The sequence below is a fragment of the Hypanus sabinus genome, chromosome 5 (assembly GCF_030144855.1).
Source record: "Hypanus sabinus isolate sHypSab1 chromosome 5, sHypSab1.hap1, whole genome shotgun sequence".
Taxonomy (NCBI): Eukaryota; Metazoa; Chordata; class Chondrichthyes; order Myliobatiformes; family Dasyatidae; genus Hypanus; species Hypanus sabinus.
Window position 1 is genome coordinate 151,981,690 of NC_082710.1, and position 16,496 is coordinate 151,998,185.

Genomic DNA, 16,496 nt, shown 5'->3' on the forward strand with positions numbered 1-16,496 from the left:
ACTTAAAGGATATTAACAAAAGATTTAGTGAGTTCTATTCAAAAATTTACACCTCTAAATCAACAGCTACACAGGAAGATTTTGATAAATTTTTTGATCCGCTTTACTTCCCACGATTAGATGCAGCTTTCAGGGAAGATTTGGATTTTTTGCTATCTGAGTTACAGGATGCCATCAAAACATTTCCCACTGGTAAGACAGCTGGACCAGACGGGTTCGGGCCAGAGTTCTACAAAGCCTTCAGAGATGTCCTTACACTGACTTTGCTGAGAATGGTTCGGGATACCTTTAAAAGCAATTTGCTCCCACCCTCTCTGTGAAGCAAGTATCTGTGTTTTATTTAAAAAAAGCTAAAGATGAAACAGACCCCGGAAGTTCTAGGCCCATTGCACTACTAAATTTCGATCCGAAAATAATTACAAAAGTGTTAGCAAATTTATCCCAGGCAGGTACTCCTTTTGTAAAGTCCGCAAAATTCTCAATATTTTATGTGATTATGGGAAAGATGATAGAGCTGCTATATTGTCTCTAGATGCCCACAAGGCATTCAATATGATAGTGGCCCTATCTAATTGCAACACTCAAGTTTGGATTTGGCGACACTTTTATAGAATGGGTTAAAATATTATATACTAATCCAAAATCCTTCATTCTCACAAATGGGGATAAATCCAATAAGATCTCTCTGCGATGTAGTGTTTGCCAGGGGGACCCATTGTCCCCCCCCCCCCCTGCTGTTTAACATAGGACTGGAGCTCCTGGCAATTGGCATTAGGGGCCAACCACACATTAAAGGTATTAAGTTGGGCAATATTGAGACCCGTGCATCCCTGTACGTGGGCGACCTCCTTGTTTGTCTATCCGACCTAGCGGTCTCTATTCCCATCCTACTAGAATATTTAAATTCCTTCGGGAGTATTTCTGGCTATACCATAAATTGGGGAAAGAGCAAATTCATGCCCTTCGTGGATCATTTTACTGAAGACTTCCTGAAGAAGTTGTCTTTTAGAGTAGAGAAGGACTGTTTCACCTATTTGGGGATTAAACTGACTAAGAACCCAAAGCATCTTTTCAAATTTAACTTTACAGAATCCTTAGAAAAACTCAGAACAAATATTGAGTCCAGGAGGATACTGCCCTTATCCATTATTGGATGGGTAAATGTGATCAAAATGGTGAGCCTACCCAGGTTTCTATATCTTTTTCAAAATGTGCCTATATACTTAAATGCATCTTTTTAAACAAAAAACTTGACTCTATCATATTGCCCTTTGTGTGGGGCTATAAATCACACAGGATATCTAAGGCTCACCTACACAAACCTCTTAAGAAGGGCGGTCTTGTTCTGGACAGGGTGTAAGGACGGAGAGAGGCAAAAGAAGTGGGGGCGTGGCATTGCTAATCAGAGACAGCGTCAGGGCTGCAGAAAAGGAGGAATTCATAGAGTGGTTGTCTACTGAGTCTCTGGATGGAAATTAGGAACCAGAAGGGGTCAATAACTACTGGGTGTTTTTTAGTAACGGGGATATCAAGGAGAAGGTAGGGAGACAGATTCTGGAAAGGTGTATTATAACAGGGTTGTTGTAGTGGGAGATCTTAATTTCCTTAATATTGATTGGCATCTCCCTAGAGCAAGGGGTTTAGATGGGGTGGAGTTAGGTGTTTTCAGGAAGGTTTCTTGACACAGTATGTATTGGGAAATGAACCTGGTCATGTGTCATATCCCTCAGTGGGAGAGCATTTTGTAGATAGTGATCATGATTCTATCTCATTTACCATAGCGTTGGAGAGGGATAGGAACAGACAAGTTAGGAAAGCATTTAATTGGAGAAAGGGGAAATAGGAGGCTATCAGGCAAGAACTTGAAAGCTTAATTTGGGAACAGATGTTCTCAGGGAAATGTGAAAAATGTTCAGGGGATATTTGAATGGAGTTCTGCATAGGTACATTCCAATGAGACAGGGAAAGGATGGTGGGGTACAGGAACTGTGGTGAACAAAGGCTGGTGAAAATCTAGTTAAGAAGGAAAAAAGCTTACGAAAGGATCAACAAATTAGTTAATGGTAGAGATCCAGAATATTGTAAAGTTAACAGGAAGGAGCTTAAGAAAGAAGTTAGGAGAGCCAGAAGGGGACATGAGAAGGCCTTGGCAGACAGGTTTAAGGAAAACCCCTAAGCATTCTACTAGTATGTGAAGAGCAAGAGGATAAGACATGATAGAATAGGACCAATTAAGTGTGACGGTGGAAAAGTGTATGGAACCAGAGGAGATAGCAGAGGTACTTCATGAGTATTTTGCTTCAATATTCACTACTGAAAAGGATCTTGGCAATTGGGGTGACACAGTCGACTGAAAAGCTTGAGCATGTAGATATTAAGAAGGAGGATGTGCTGGAGCTTTTGGAAAGCATCAAGTTGAATAAGTCACCAGGACAGGACGAGATGTACCCCAGTCTACTGTGGGACGCAAGAGAGGAGATTGCTGAGCCTCTGGCATTTATCTTTCCATCGTCAATTGGGACATGGGAGGTTCTGGAGGATTGGAGGGTTGCGGATGTTGTACCCTTATTCAAGGAACGGAGTAGAGATAGCCCAGGAAATTACTTAAGTGGTTGGGAAGTTGTTGGAGAATATCCTGAGAGGCGGGGTTTATGAACATTTTGAGAGGCATAATATGAATAGGAATAGTCAACAAGGCTTTGTGAATGGCAGATCATGCATTATGAGCCTGATTGCATTTTCTGAGGATGTGACTAAGCAGGTTGATGAAGGTGTAGTAGTGGATGTAGTGTACATGGATTTCCGCAAAGTATTTGGCAAGGTACCCCTTGCAAGGCTTATTGAAAAAGTAAGGAGGAATGGGAATCCAGGGGAACATTACTTTGTAGATCCACAAGTTGCTTGCCCACAGAAGGCAAACAGCGGTTGTAGAAGGGTCATATTCTGCGTGGAGGTTGGTGACCAGTGGTATGCCTCAGCAATCTGTTCTGGGACCATTAATCTTTTTATAAGTGACCTGGATAAGGAAGTGGAGGGATGGGTTAGTAAGTTTGTTGATGACTCTAAGGTTGGAGGTGTTGTGGATGGTGTGGAGCGCTGTCAGAGGTTACAGCGGGATATTGATACGATGGCTGAGGAGTGGCATATGGAGTTCAACCCTGATAAGTGTGAGATGGTTCATTTTGATAGGTTAAATATGATGACAGAATATAGTATTAATGGTGAGACTCTTGGCAGTGTGGAGGATCAGAGGTATCTTGGGATCTGAGTCCATTGTACATGCAATGCTGCTGCGCAGGTTGACTGGTTAAGAAGGCATACGGTGCATTGGCCTTCATCAACCATGGGATTGTGTTTAAGATCCAATTGGTAATGTTACAGCTGTACAAGACCTTGGTCAGACCCTACTTGGAGTACTGTGCTCAGTTCTGGTCGCCTCACTGTAGGAAGGATGTGGAAGCTATAGAAAGAGTGCAGAGAAGAATTACAAGGATGTTTCCTGGAATGGAGGAGCATGCCTTATGAGAATAGGTTGAGTGAACTCGGGCTTTTTTCCTTGGACTGATGGAGGATGAAGGGGACCTGATGGAGGTGTATAGGATGATGAGAGGCATTGATCATTTGGATAGTCAGAGGCTTTTTCCCAAGGCTGAAATGGCTAGCAAGAAAGGGCACAGCTTTAAGGTGCTTGGAAATAGGTACAGAGGAGATTTTGGGTAAGTTTGTTTATGCAGTGAATGGTGAGTGTGTGGAATGGGCTGCCAGCGACAGTGGTGGAGGCAGATATTATTGTGTTTTTTAGGAAACTCCTGGATACGAATATGGAGCTTAGAAAAATAGAGGGTTACCCAAGGACAGGCATATGGAGTTCAGAAAAATAGAGGGCTATTGGTAACCCGAGGAATTTTCTAAGGTAAGGACATTTTTGCCCCAGCTTTGTGGGCCAAAGGGCCTGTGTTGTGCTGTAGGTTTTCTATGTTTCTATGAGATGTAGCATGACCCTTCAAGATGTGCCACCTAGCAACCCTGGATTTAACTTTAGCCTTATCATGGACAATTTACAATGACCAGTTAACTTACAAACTGGTACATCTATGGATAGTAGGAGAAAACCAGAGCACCTGGAGGAAACCCACACAGTCATGGGGAGAATGAGCAAATTCCTTACGGATAGTGGTAGGAATTTCTCTCTCCCAGTTTTTTTTTGCTTGAAATATTGGCTTTGCTTGTCTTTCATTTGGTGCATCCATGTGAACCTAGATGCAATATTTTTGCTTTGCTTTAGAATTCCAGTATTTGCATTCTTATTAATATGTTCATGTTTTTCTGGTGACGTAGGCTGAGAAATTTAGAGGGAAATCTTCAACACCAACCAAACAGAGTTGACCTTAGCTTCATTGAATGCTCCATCTAGATGAATACTTAGAAACAAAAAAGCACATCGCATCAACTGAATTTTAATTTTTTTTTATTGTCACATAGTGAGGTACAATGAAGAGCTTTGCTTTGTATGTGTAACCATCAAGTTTGGCTAACGGCGTTAATCTAGTAGAAGACAGCCTCCAGCTTGGCTAAGCTTGAGAAATCTTGTTTGGGTGGATGCTGTGTGATGTGTTCCCCTGTTACAAATCAGTACCATCTACAAACAGTAAACAACATGCAATTAAATGATTTAGCTTTATAATTAATTTGACTATAGGGTTAGTAAAGAAAAAGGGCCCATTCTCATGAAACAGTCTAATGTGTAACATTGCAGCACACTGTTTTCCCATTTGTTTGTTCTCCATCAATTTTCCCTCAGGCCTTGTCAACTCTGGACTCCATTCCAAGTCCACTCTGTCCTGCAGTCTACAATTTCTCCATTCTGGCAATTTCTCTCTCCATCTTCCACTGAACAAGAGACCATGAAACCTTCTCTTGGACACACAAGAGAGAAAAGCACCTCCCCTCACTGGCCAGCACACATTCCGAAGCTCCCACTATTTCTAGTCATAACACAAATACTGAGCTACAGAGAAACCATTACATTAGCATTGAAACCTTTCACAGGCTGTTAAACATGATATTTGTAAAGGTAACTTTATAGCATTGAGGTAGTACATGGTAAAACGATAAAATGCCCGACAGTGTTACAACTACAGAAAGCATGCACTGCAAGCGGAAGTGTACTATGTCAGGTCATAATGAGGTTGCTTATGAGAGACTATTTCATTGTATAATTTTATGACAATGCGATAGAAACTGTCCTTGAATCTGGTGTACAAGCTTTTAGACTTTATATCTTCTACTGATGGGAGGGAGAGAAGAGAATGCTTAGGGTGGGTGGAGTCTTTGATTATGTTGCTTGTGTTAACAAGGCAGCAAGATGTGTAGAGTAGACAGAGTCCAGGGAGTGCAGGATGTTTTCCATGATCTGTTAAGCTGTGTCCACAATTCTCTGAATTTTCCACTGGTCAACTTCAAAGCAGTTGCTCTAACAAGCTGTGATACATCCAGATGGGATGCTCCTGTGGTGCATCTATGAAAATTGGTGGGGTCAAAGGGAGCATGCCAAATTTCTTTGTCCTCTGCAGGCACTACAGGCCATCTTGGCCTGTCTGTTTTCTTGGTTATCATATCTAAGTGATCAGAACACAAAGGCTATTGGTGATATTCATTCTGAGATTGAGGTTTTCCTCCTTTGTGAGCTCAGTGTCATTGATTCAAACAGTATTTTGTGCATTGCCTCCCCCTTACTGAAGTCTATGAGGAGCTCATCTGTTCAGCCATTGAGAGAAATGTTGTTGTCATGACACCATGCCATGAGGCTCTAAATCTGACATATTGTTACTTGAGATTCAGCCATCTATGGTGGTGTCATCTGTTGAAGCAATTGTGGGTGTTTAAAAAGTATCACTTCATCATTAAATAAGGATTATTTTTATTTCTGCAGATTTTTAGGGACAATAGTTGACAAGACTGGCCTTTAGAAAATGGCTGCTGCTTCACCTCTCGGTAGACTCTTCAGTGAGGTGACCTGCTCCATCTGTTTGGACTTCTTCCAGGAGCCAGTCACTCTGGAATGTGAGCACAATTTCTGCCGGCTGTGCATCTCACGGAGCTGGGAGCAGGGCGAAGCCTTCTACTCCTGCCCTGAGTGCAGGAAAGTGTTCAGGGAGAGGAGGCTGAAACCCAACCGGCTGTTGGCCAACATCGTGGAAGGCGTGAAGGAGCTGAAACCAGAGCCCCGCTGGGGGAGCCCCACCTTCTACTGTCAGAGGCACGACGAGAAACACAAGCTCTTCTGTCTGGGGTGCCAGGGTCTACTCTGTGTGGTATGCTCATGCTCCAGTGAACACAGTGGTCACAGAGTCATCCCCATTGAGGAGGCTTCCGTCATGTATAGAGTAAGTGGGTTGTCATTCTGCAAGGACTGAGGGGGATACCTCATGAAGAGGGGTGTTATGCACAAGGTAGGTGGAATGCGGTTTGGAAGGAAATAAACTGGAGGCATTGGAATAAGCCGCTGGTAGGAAGTGGTAAGGTTGGTAAGTAGTGGGATGTGAAGTGTCTTTGAGGGAATATTGTCTTCACATTTTTCACCTTCATAGCCCACCCTCCAGCTGAGTGATTGAGCAAAGACATGCCGGATGGAGTAAGTGCACCATTAGCCAAAACAGAAAAGTAGGTCACTTTAATGTTGGTAAGTGTTGTTCTGGAAGGGGCCAAGGTTTTCATGGATTCTTACTTTTATACTGAATGCCAGCAAAGTGTAGACAAGCTTGCAGTATGCCGCCTTTACCAGCATATCTACTTGAGTGGCCACTTTGAAGCCTGAGCCTCAATCTCTCTCCGAAGGGTCCTGCCATTTGGTGAGAATGTTCTCTATCTATTTGACCTCCCAAAGAGCAACAACTCACACTTATCCAGATTAATCTCCACCTGCCACTTTTCTGCCCATAATTACAACAGATTTATGTCCTACTGTAACTTTTGACAACCATCTTTGCTATCCACAGTTTCCCGATGCCCAGCAGTTGAAGGGATGTGGATAACAAAAGCAGGATCTAAGAGGGCAGATATGAGAGTTACTGGTTCTGGAGGTGAATAGTGAGAGATATCGATCTGGTGTAAGCAGGATGTGGCAATGTGCCACGGCTGGGTATTCCTGGGAAAGATGGAGATAATGGGAAGAATATGAAAGTACCGAGTAAGATGAAATACAGGAAGAGTGTGGATATACAGATAGAATGTAAGGCGGTCAGGAAGCTGAGATATAGTGTGGACAAAGACATAACTACAAAATAAATAGCCCCTCATTTAAGACTGAGAAGCATAGAAATTTCTGCTCTCAGTGGTAAATCTCTTGAACTCTCAGCCTTGAGGATACTGGAAGCCAGACTGTTAAATATATATGAAATACAGATAGACTAATAATTGAAAGATCAATCTATTAATGGGTTGGAGGAACGGGCATGAATCAACCACAATTATATTGAATGGTGTCACAGATTTAAGAGGCCTACTCCTATATTCTTGTGTTCTTGGACAGCTGTGGTAAAGCAGAGTTCGAGCCAAGTGAAAGGAATGAAACTGTTTTTAAAAGAGGAACGTTTAATGGCTCTGGGTCTGTACTTCCTGGAATTCAGAAGGATGAGGGGAGATCTCATTGAAACTTTTTGAATGTTGAAAGGCCTAGACAGGTTAGAGGTGGTATGGATGTTTCCCATGGTGGGAGAGTCTACGACAAGAGAGCACAGGTTCAGGACAGAGAGGCGCCCTTTCAAAACAGATGTGAAGAAATTCCTTTAGCCAAAGGGTGGTGAATTTGTTGCCACATGCTGTTGTGGAGGGCAGGTCGTTGGATATTCTAAAGGCAGAGATTCATAGGTTCTTGATATGACATGGCATCAAAGGTTACGGGGAGAAGGCCAGGAACTGGGTTGAGGAGGAGAAAAAAAGGATCAGCCATGATTGAATGGCGGAGCGTGCTTGATTGGCCCAATGGCCTAATTCTTACGTGTTACAAACCCCGTAACTGGGTATCTTACCAGCAAAGATAGGAGTATCCGTTGAAGTCTGATGACACTATTTTTAACAGTATTTATTAGTAAAAATACACAAATAATATCAGTGCAAATATACAGCTAATATACGACATCAATACTAAACCTAAAAGTGCAGGTATAAAAATAATCAATAAGAAATAAGCTCTATCGTTGTCTAGGGGGATAATGAATTGTCTGATGGAAATGCAAAGTTCAGTTCGGTTCATGCAGGCTAAGGTAGTTGCTGATCACTGTGCTGCAATTGTTGGGGGGAGAGAGAGAGTAACTTGCCGACTTTAATGATCTTGATCCGTTGATGCATTGTTTCTATGGCCATTCAAGTATGACCCCCTCAGTCTTTTAGCTAGACCGTTCCATGGAGGACTTGTCACCCAGGCGAGGATGGACACACACACAAGCCCCCACCGGTCTCGTAGCGTCTCTCCTGGTGCGTCTGAGGGGTGTTCCCCAGACACTACTTTTATCCCCACTCACGGGGTCTCGGATGTCAGTCAGGTTGGGATGATGCAATCCCTCAACCAGACCACTCTGGTTGCCCCTGAGGGGTTTCAATGAATAGAACAGTACTCAATACACGATTCCTTCTCCAAGAGACAATAGCAGTAATCTGTCTTTGTCAATAGGAGACATTCCAAGCTATGCTGTGCCCCTCTCTCATAAATTTGTATGAGTTGTTTATCTCTCTCATTTACTTTGATAACAGCATCGGAATAGTAGCGATTTGCGATTCTCCAACGGGGGGGGGGGGGGGGGGCATTGGCGATTCTGTACCCTTCTGCCCATCAGAGTTGCTCCTCATTCGCAACATATGGTTTTATGGTCACATCATCCAAAGACAAAATGAGGAGAAATTGTTGTCACATCACATGCCTTCACATTACTTGGTGTCTTTCTGAACTGTGGTTTAATCCAGCAACCGGCTAAAGATTAAACGCTGTAAACTTTAGTTCACTTTCTCATTCATTGACAGACTCAGTTCTGCTAAGTATTTGTGGCACACTGGTTGTGGATATTTTGTGTTAGTGACTTAATCTGCTCAGTAACATGTTAGTATCAGAACTAAAATAGTACATCATTTCTCCAGGAAATGTTGGAAAAAGCCAAAGATTTTCTCCATGCCCAAAGAGAGCAGGCAGGTCAACGTCAAAGCCAGCAAGAAGCAAAGATTTCCAAAATCAAGGTGAGAATCAATCCCTTGCACCAGGTGTTGTATTCCTTGGCTCTCGGGGTACAAAAGGTTTGTACAATTCTTTCTGAATCGATCATGCACTCCTGAATTCGGAGAAACAAGAGGTGATCTTTGTGAAAGGTATAAAACTTTCATGGGAGTGATACAGAGTTCATGTTTCCCCTGTCTTATATATTTAGAACTCAAAGTCGCAGCCTCTGAATAAAAGGTCGGTTATTAAGGATAGGCACATAGAGAAATCTGGAGATGCAAGAAATAACCAGTGCTGCAATCTGGTGCAATAAAAAATTGCTGAAGGAGCTCAGTAGGTCAAGCAGAATCTAAAAGTAAAAGTCTAGATTACTATCATGTGCAGAAGTACACTTAGGCCCAGATGCAATGAAACACTTGCCTACACTTCTACGTACACAGGCACATAGCATCAGATAAGCAGCATTTCCAAAGGGAAAAAAAACATAGATGTTGCAGAAACAGTTAGAAAAATATTAAGCAGAAAACTAAACCTAATTTAAAGAATGAAAGATTAGATTGTTTTGCATCAAATCAACAAGGATTATGTTGCAACTTGTGCCGACAAAGCTTGCTCACAGACTATTAATTCTAACTATTGCCATACTTATTTGGAATGTCAGGGGCAACTGGAACACCCTTAAGAAATCCACATGGTCACAGGAGAACCTACAAATTCTTTACAGACGCTGGTGAAAACTGATTTCTGGTGGACAATTACTGGTGCTGTAAAGTGATTACACTAACTGCTACACCACTGTGTGGCACTTAATACAGTCTGATCGAGTGTAGTGATTAGAATTACTTCAAGTTGTTTCAAGAACTGACTGGTTGAGTGGAAATTGATTTTCCTGAACCGCTGGTGCAGGACTTCAGGCCTTTTATACCTCCTGCCCGATGGTAGCTGCAATTGAGAAGGTGTAACTAGAACATTCACCAGTCTATGGTGGAGGATTGTCAATGGACAGAGTAGCCTTAAATTCCTGAGTGTTAGCATTTTGGAGTGACCTGTTTTGGGCCCAGCACATACATGCAATCATAAGGAATGTGCATCAGCTCCAATTAAGCAGCTTTTTTTTTCTTTTTTTTTTTTTTACAGGGTTAAGGTTTGGCATGTCACCGAACAAACTCGTACAGATATACTGTTGACTGTACCTTGACTGTTTGCCTCATGATCTAGTTTCAGTTCAAATGTTCAGGAATGTAAGAAGCTGCAATGGGTAATGTACTCAACCCAATATATAACAGGCACATCCCTCCCTGCCATCAGTAGTATGTCATATCTGCAAGAAGGGTTGTCTAAAGAAAGCGACATCTTATCATCAAAGGTTTGCACCAGTGGGTCTTGTCATCAATGGAGAGAAGTTGGCAGTTGATGTTTTGAGTCTAAGCCATTCATCTGGACTGAAAGATAAGGAGGGGTGGGTAGACAGCATCAAGTGGTGAAAGGAGAGGCTGGGCCAACAGTATGCAAGTGATAGGTAAGGAGAGGTGATGAACAGATTGAAAAGGGAAGAGTGGAAGTTGTGACAAAGGATGTGTAGTGAAAAGGGTTGCGGATGATATTAAGTAAATCGAAATGAAGGTGGAGTGCAGAACCAAATAAGGGAGGTTGGGTTATTGGGTGGGAATAGTAGGGGAGGGGAACCAGTAGGAACAGTTGAACGGAAATGATTCATCAGCAGCGACAAATTCTTCTATCAGTAACAATTAGGAACGAATACAGTCTTATTGTACTGTAGTATTGGTGGTATTCCTATTTGTTCTGTATTTAAATCCATAATGTATTACATAATTGAACAGTAGCTTATCTTTATTATACTTTTAACTATTTCCATGAAACTTCAGCTATTTGAGGCACCTGTTTAATTGGGCCAAAATGTACTGGTCCTGAAGTGTCCCAATTGACCATTATCCACTGTAATTTTTAATGGATTTTCTTTGTTGCGTTATGATAACAGACCATAGCAAATTCCTAATACATGTAGATGTAAGCAATCAGTTTCATTTGAAGCTATCTTTGGCTTGGTGAAGGTGATGCTGAAAGTCTGATACAGTGAAATGTATTGAGGTTGTTATTTCTGTGCAGGAGAAAGGTGAATTGCTAAAGGAGCAGGTTAAGGCTGATTTGGCCGGCATCTATCAGTTTCTCGATGAGAAGAAGCGGGAGCTTGAGGCAAAGATCGATGAGGAGGTCTGCAAGACAATTCGGCCCTTGCAAGAGGACCTGGTGAAGATCTGCCAGGGTGCCTCCGAGATTGAGCAAACGTATCAAGATACGCAGGTACAACTGAGCTTCAAAGAGCCGCAGGAGCTGCTTCAGGTGAGCGGTGACTGGCAGTCCACCTGCCATGTGATATACCTCAGCTCTGTTCTTTATTTTAAGCATGTTCTGAGTCAATTTCTCTGGATTATATATGAAAAAATCAAGTTTGCATTGAAATGGTCCTCCTGATCTTGACACATTTCCTGTGTCAACTTTTCAGCAATTAATGACTTTAAATGTGACCAGAAGGGAGTGTAGTAGCCATCAATTTGTGCACAACAATATCTTGATCAGTTAATTAATATTCAACATGGCATGTCTGACATTGTGATTTTGCCTACCTCAAAGATGTCTCATTTGCAAGACCAGTATCTCTGACAGTACAGCTGGCCCTTGTCATCTTTTGGGCTCTGCTTGTCTTTACTAAAGCTGGAACCACAGTGTCTGGACTGAGTGCTTCTTGCTGTGACTTGGGGCCTGTCTGCTGAGTGCAATCCCTGGCAGGCTGCTTTTCCTTTTGTCTCGGGGATTTTCTCAAGTCCTGAAATCGGACAATTTCCCATGCTGCTACCCGGCAATGTTTACATTCCCCTTAATACTTTCAGTTTGAAGCAGTGACTGAGGGGCCTCTATGCAGTAATGAGCAGACATCCTGCACTGATATCCCACACCCATCAATGGCTGTCAGAGACACCAGCGAATTCGGGTGCTGGAATCCAGAGCAACAATGCTGGTGGAGCTCATTAGATGTGGAGTGGCATGTGTTTGGGGAGAGCACGTTCTCAACATTTCAGGAAGAACCTCTGCATCATCAGAAAGTGGAGAAGACAGGGAGTGGAATAAATAGGTGAGAGGGGTGAGACGGGCCAGAGTTGACTGGTGAACTGGGGAGGCTGAAGGCGTCCAGTGCTGTTCCTGCCTGATATTAGATTAGTTTCAGGAAGCTATAAAGCATATATGTCAAACTCAAGGCCCGCGGGCCAAATCCGGCCCACGAGATAATATCTAATTACTATTAAAGCTGGCCCCAGTAATCGAAGCGCCTATGGCGTATGATATGACTAATGCTGAGATTATTCAGGTACCAGGTTTTCAGGGTTTTTAGTGTTTATTCGGTTTCCCTGGTTTATTTCCTAAATATCATTAATGAATAATTTTTTTTTCTATTAGAGCTGGCCCACCGGTATATTGCATGCACCACTAATACTACAAATCCCACAATGCACTGCCAGTGCATTGCTTGCGCTTGCCTTACTATCTCGTCAGCATCCTTATGGCGCTAGTCATGTGTGGTCAACTTTCAGCTATCCCTCACCCCAAAAATGGCTGAACAAAAGGTGGACCTTGAAAACGGCTTTTCAAGGCAGGGTGGGAGGCAGAGTATATGTTCGCAGATATAAAGGGCAAACCTGTTTGTCTTGTGTGCGGAGACGGTGGCTGTAATTAAAGAATATAACATAAGATGACACTATGAAACGAAACACCATGACAAATACAAGCATCTGGACAAGAAACAGAAGCTCCAGAAGGTAGAAGAGTTGAAAAGATGTCTGGCGTCAAAGCAGGCCATGTTCACAAAAGCCAAAACACAAAGTGAGGCTGCTGTAAAGGTTAGTTTTATTGTGGCAGCAGAGATCGCTAAATCAGCCCGGCCCTTTACCGAGGGAGAATTTGTTAAAAACTGCATGATGAAAATTTGCGACGTCGTGTGCCCAGATAAAAGGCAAGCATTTTCAAATGTGAGCCTGAGCAGAAACACCGTTGCTGACCGTGAACGTGAGCTTGCCACCAATCTACAACAACAGCTGGTGGGGAAGGGAAGAGATTTCATCGCATATTACCTTGCTTGTGGATGAGAGCAGGGACACTTCTGATACTGCCCAATTGTCAATTTTCATTCGTGGAGTGGACTCAAGTCTGTGTGTAACAGGAACTTTTGGGATTAAGATCAGTGCATGGCACAACTACTGGAAAAGATCTCTTTGAAGAGGTATCCAGATGTGTAAATATAATGAGGCTGCCTTAGGATAAACTTGTGGGACTGATGACAGATGGAGCGCCTGCGATGTGTGGTCAAGAGTGGATTGGTGGGCAGGATCTGGGAGAAGATGTGGGAGGAAAACGGCGCAGGTGAGCTGACAGCTTATCACTGCATCATACACCAGGAATCGTTGTGTGGCAAAGCCTTGAAAATGGAACATATAATGAGCACCATAACACGAGCAGTTAACTTAAGAGCCAAAGGTTTAAATCACCACGAGTTCAAGTCGTTTCTGGAGGAGTTGGGTTCAGAATATATTGATTTGCCCTATCACACAGAGGTGCGATGGTTAAGCCAAGGAAAAGTGCTGAAAAGATGTTTCGAGTTGTTTGAGGAGATCTGTCAGTTCATGGAAAGCAAAGGGAAAGACACAACAGAGCTCCGGGATAAAAAGTTGCTTTGTGAAATGGTGTTTCTGTGTGGCATCACGAGCCATCTCAATGCGCTCAATCTGCAGCTTCAGGGGCGGGGTCGTGTGATCACAGACATGTACGCTGCAGTGAGGGCTTTTAAAACCAAGCTGCGCCTGTGGGAGACGTGATGCAGCAAGAAAACTTGAGCCATTTTCCGTGTTGCCAAACTATGAAAGAGCAGGATTCTACCGCAGTGTTCCCATGTGCAAAGTTTGCTGAAAAACTTGGCATACTTGGTGCCAACTTCACATGGTGATTTGCCAACTTTGAAGCCCAAAAATGCAGGTTTGAACTGCTCAGTAATCCATTTGCAGCTGATGTGGAAAGCGCACCAATCAGCATACAAATGGAACTGATTGAACTCCAATGTAGTGACACACTCAAGGCAAAGTATGACTCGGTGGGCGCTGCACATTTTCTACGTTTCATTCCTGACACAATGTCCCAGCTGCGTACCCAAGCTGCTCAAATGCTCACTGTTTGGCAGCACATATCTGTGTGAACAACTCTTCTCTTTGATGAAGATAAACAAAACATCACACAGGAGTCATCTTTCTGATGAACACCTTCACTCAATTCTGAGGATTTCCTCAGCTCAGAGCCTGACCCCAAACATTGATGAACTTGCATCCAAGATGAGATGCCAAGTATCTGGCTTAGACTAGTGTGAATCACAGAGTGTTGGCCTGTGGAAAAATGTTTTCATTAGAAATTACTCCGGAAAAACTGCAGATGAAGCCATAAGAAATAAATGCAACTGATTTTTTATTTATTTAATGTTCAATGTTGTTTTTGTAGGCAATAACCTAAGCTTTGTTAGTTCCAGGTTAATATGTGTAATAAATTCATTTCAATAAGTTTTGCAATAAACGCTGAACCAGTCTGGCCCTCGACTTGTACCGATTTTTAAAAAAATTTTGGCCACTGTATATTTGAGTTTGACACCCCTGCATTAGGTCTACATTTGTGTTTGCTAATGCTTGATTTCAAACGGTTTATTAATGGAAAAGGTATGGCTCCCAAAACAATCTTGGCCGAAATAGCATTGTTTCTTTCTCGTTGCCTACTTTCTTGTAATCTACGTCTGTAAGTTAATACCAGTCATAAAAAGAATGCTTGCTAGGCAATCTGCTTCATAAAAAATAAAATTCGTAAAGTGAAACAATTTTAGATATAGCAGAGACTGAGACACATGAGAGCAGGTTGAAAAAATGAAGGCAACGAAAGCTGTGGGAGCACGCGCGCGCACAACTGATCCGGCCCGCATGAAGTCGCATTTTTCTTAATCCGGCCCGTGACCTAAAATGAGTTTGACACCCCTGCTAAAGTAATAGAGCATGGAAGTTGTGCCCTCCCCCTCTCTCCTTTTCCATTCCTTAGTCTGGCTCCCCACTTCTCTTTTCCTCATCTGCCTATAAAATCCCTCTGGTGCTCCTGCTAATTCCATTTCTCATATGGTCCTCTCCTATCAGATGTTCCTTTAGCTTTTCCTCTTCCCCCTCCCAGCCTCTCACAATCCTTCCCTCCTCTACTCACCTGGCTTCATCCCGTCACCCATTACCTTATTCTGGCTTCTTACCCATTCCAGTCTTGATAAAGGGTTTCAGCTTGAAATGTTAATACTTTATTGTTTTTCCATATATGCTGCTTAATCTGAGTTACTCTTGCATTTGTGTCTGTTTCCAAACTGCCATCAAACTAGTTCCTTATTTGGCCCATACTCCTTTGTCACCCCCTCCCATTCATGTGCATATCCAACTGTCTTTATGCTATTTATCTGGTACCTACCTTAAAGTAGCTTGTTCCATATAAACTTCACTCTCAGTGCAGATAAATTGTGCATCAAGTCTGCTTTAAGTCTTTCACATCTGATCTAAACCTATGCCCGATAGATTTAATTCTACTTCCCTGGGAAAAAGACAGGGCCTTCACCCGAACTGTATATCTTATCATCTACACAATACAAGGAATAAAGTGCTAGCCTGTGCAGCTCATTCCATTTGTTCTATTAGAAATCCCTTGTGAGACAAATTCTCAGATGAAAGATCATTGCACCAGACGTGAGGACCAAGAAGCTATGGTCAAGGGAGGTGGAAGAGTGCTTACAGTACTGCTTTGAGTCAGTGGCTTGACAATTTTCAGGGATCAATCTTGGGATCTGAATGAATACACCACTATTGTCACTGACATCATGAAGATCCGTGTGGATGAGTATTAACCTTTGAGTATGTACCGGACATACCCAAACCAAAAGACATGAATGAATCAAGAGATTTGTTGTCTGCTGATGGCTGGATCTGCGTCATTCAAGACCAGTAATCCACAACTACACAAGCCATCCAGGTACTAACTTCAAAAGGCTATTTTGAAAGCAACAAAAAACACAATTCTGATTTAAGTTAGAGGAGGAATTGGAATTACATCAGCTCTTGCAAGGTTTGTAGGTCTCTACTTCCTACAAGGCAAAATCTAATGTGAATGGCTGTGATGTTTCACTCCTAGATGAGCTCAATGCTTTTTTTTATACATT

The 16,496-nt window shown here is 42.6% G+C and overlaps 1 protein-coding gene and 1 pseudogene across 1 annotated transcript in view; both read left to right on the forward strand.

Annotated features, from left to right (window-relative positions):
• The window catches only part of LOC132394785 (uncharacterized), a 79,609-nt gene that overhangs the window by 3,778 nt on the left and 59,335 nt on the right, over positions 1-16,496 (forward strand). The window contains exons 2-4 of the mRNA XM_059971192.1: positions 5,933-6,386; positions 9,133-9,228; positions 11,336-11,569. Coding sequence (XP_059827175.1) covers positions 5,973-6,386; positions 9,133-9,228; positions 11,336-11,569 — 744 coding nt within the window. The 5' untranslated portion in view covers positions 5,933-5,972. The remainder of the gene's footprint in view (positions 1-5,932; positions 6,387-9,132; positions 9,229-11,335; positions 11,570-16,496) is intronic.
• On the forward strand, positions 11,595-14,852 carry LOC132394461 (general transcription factor II-I repeat domain-containing protein 2-like; annotated as a pseudogene).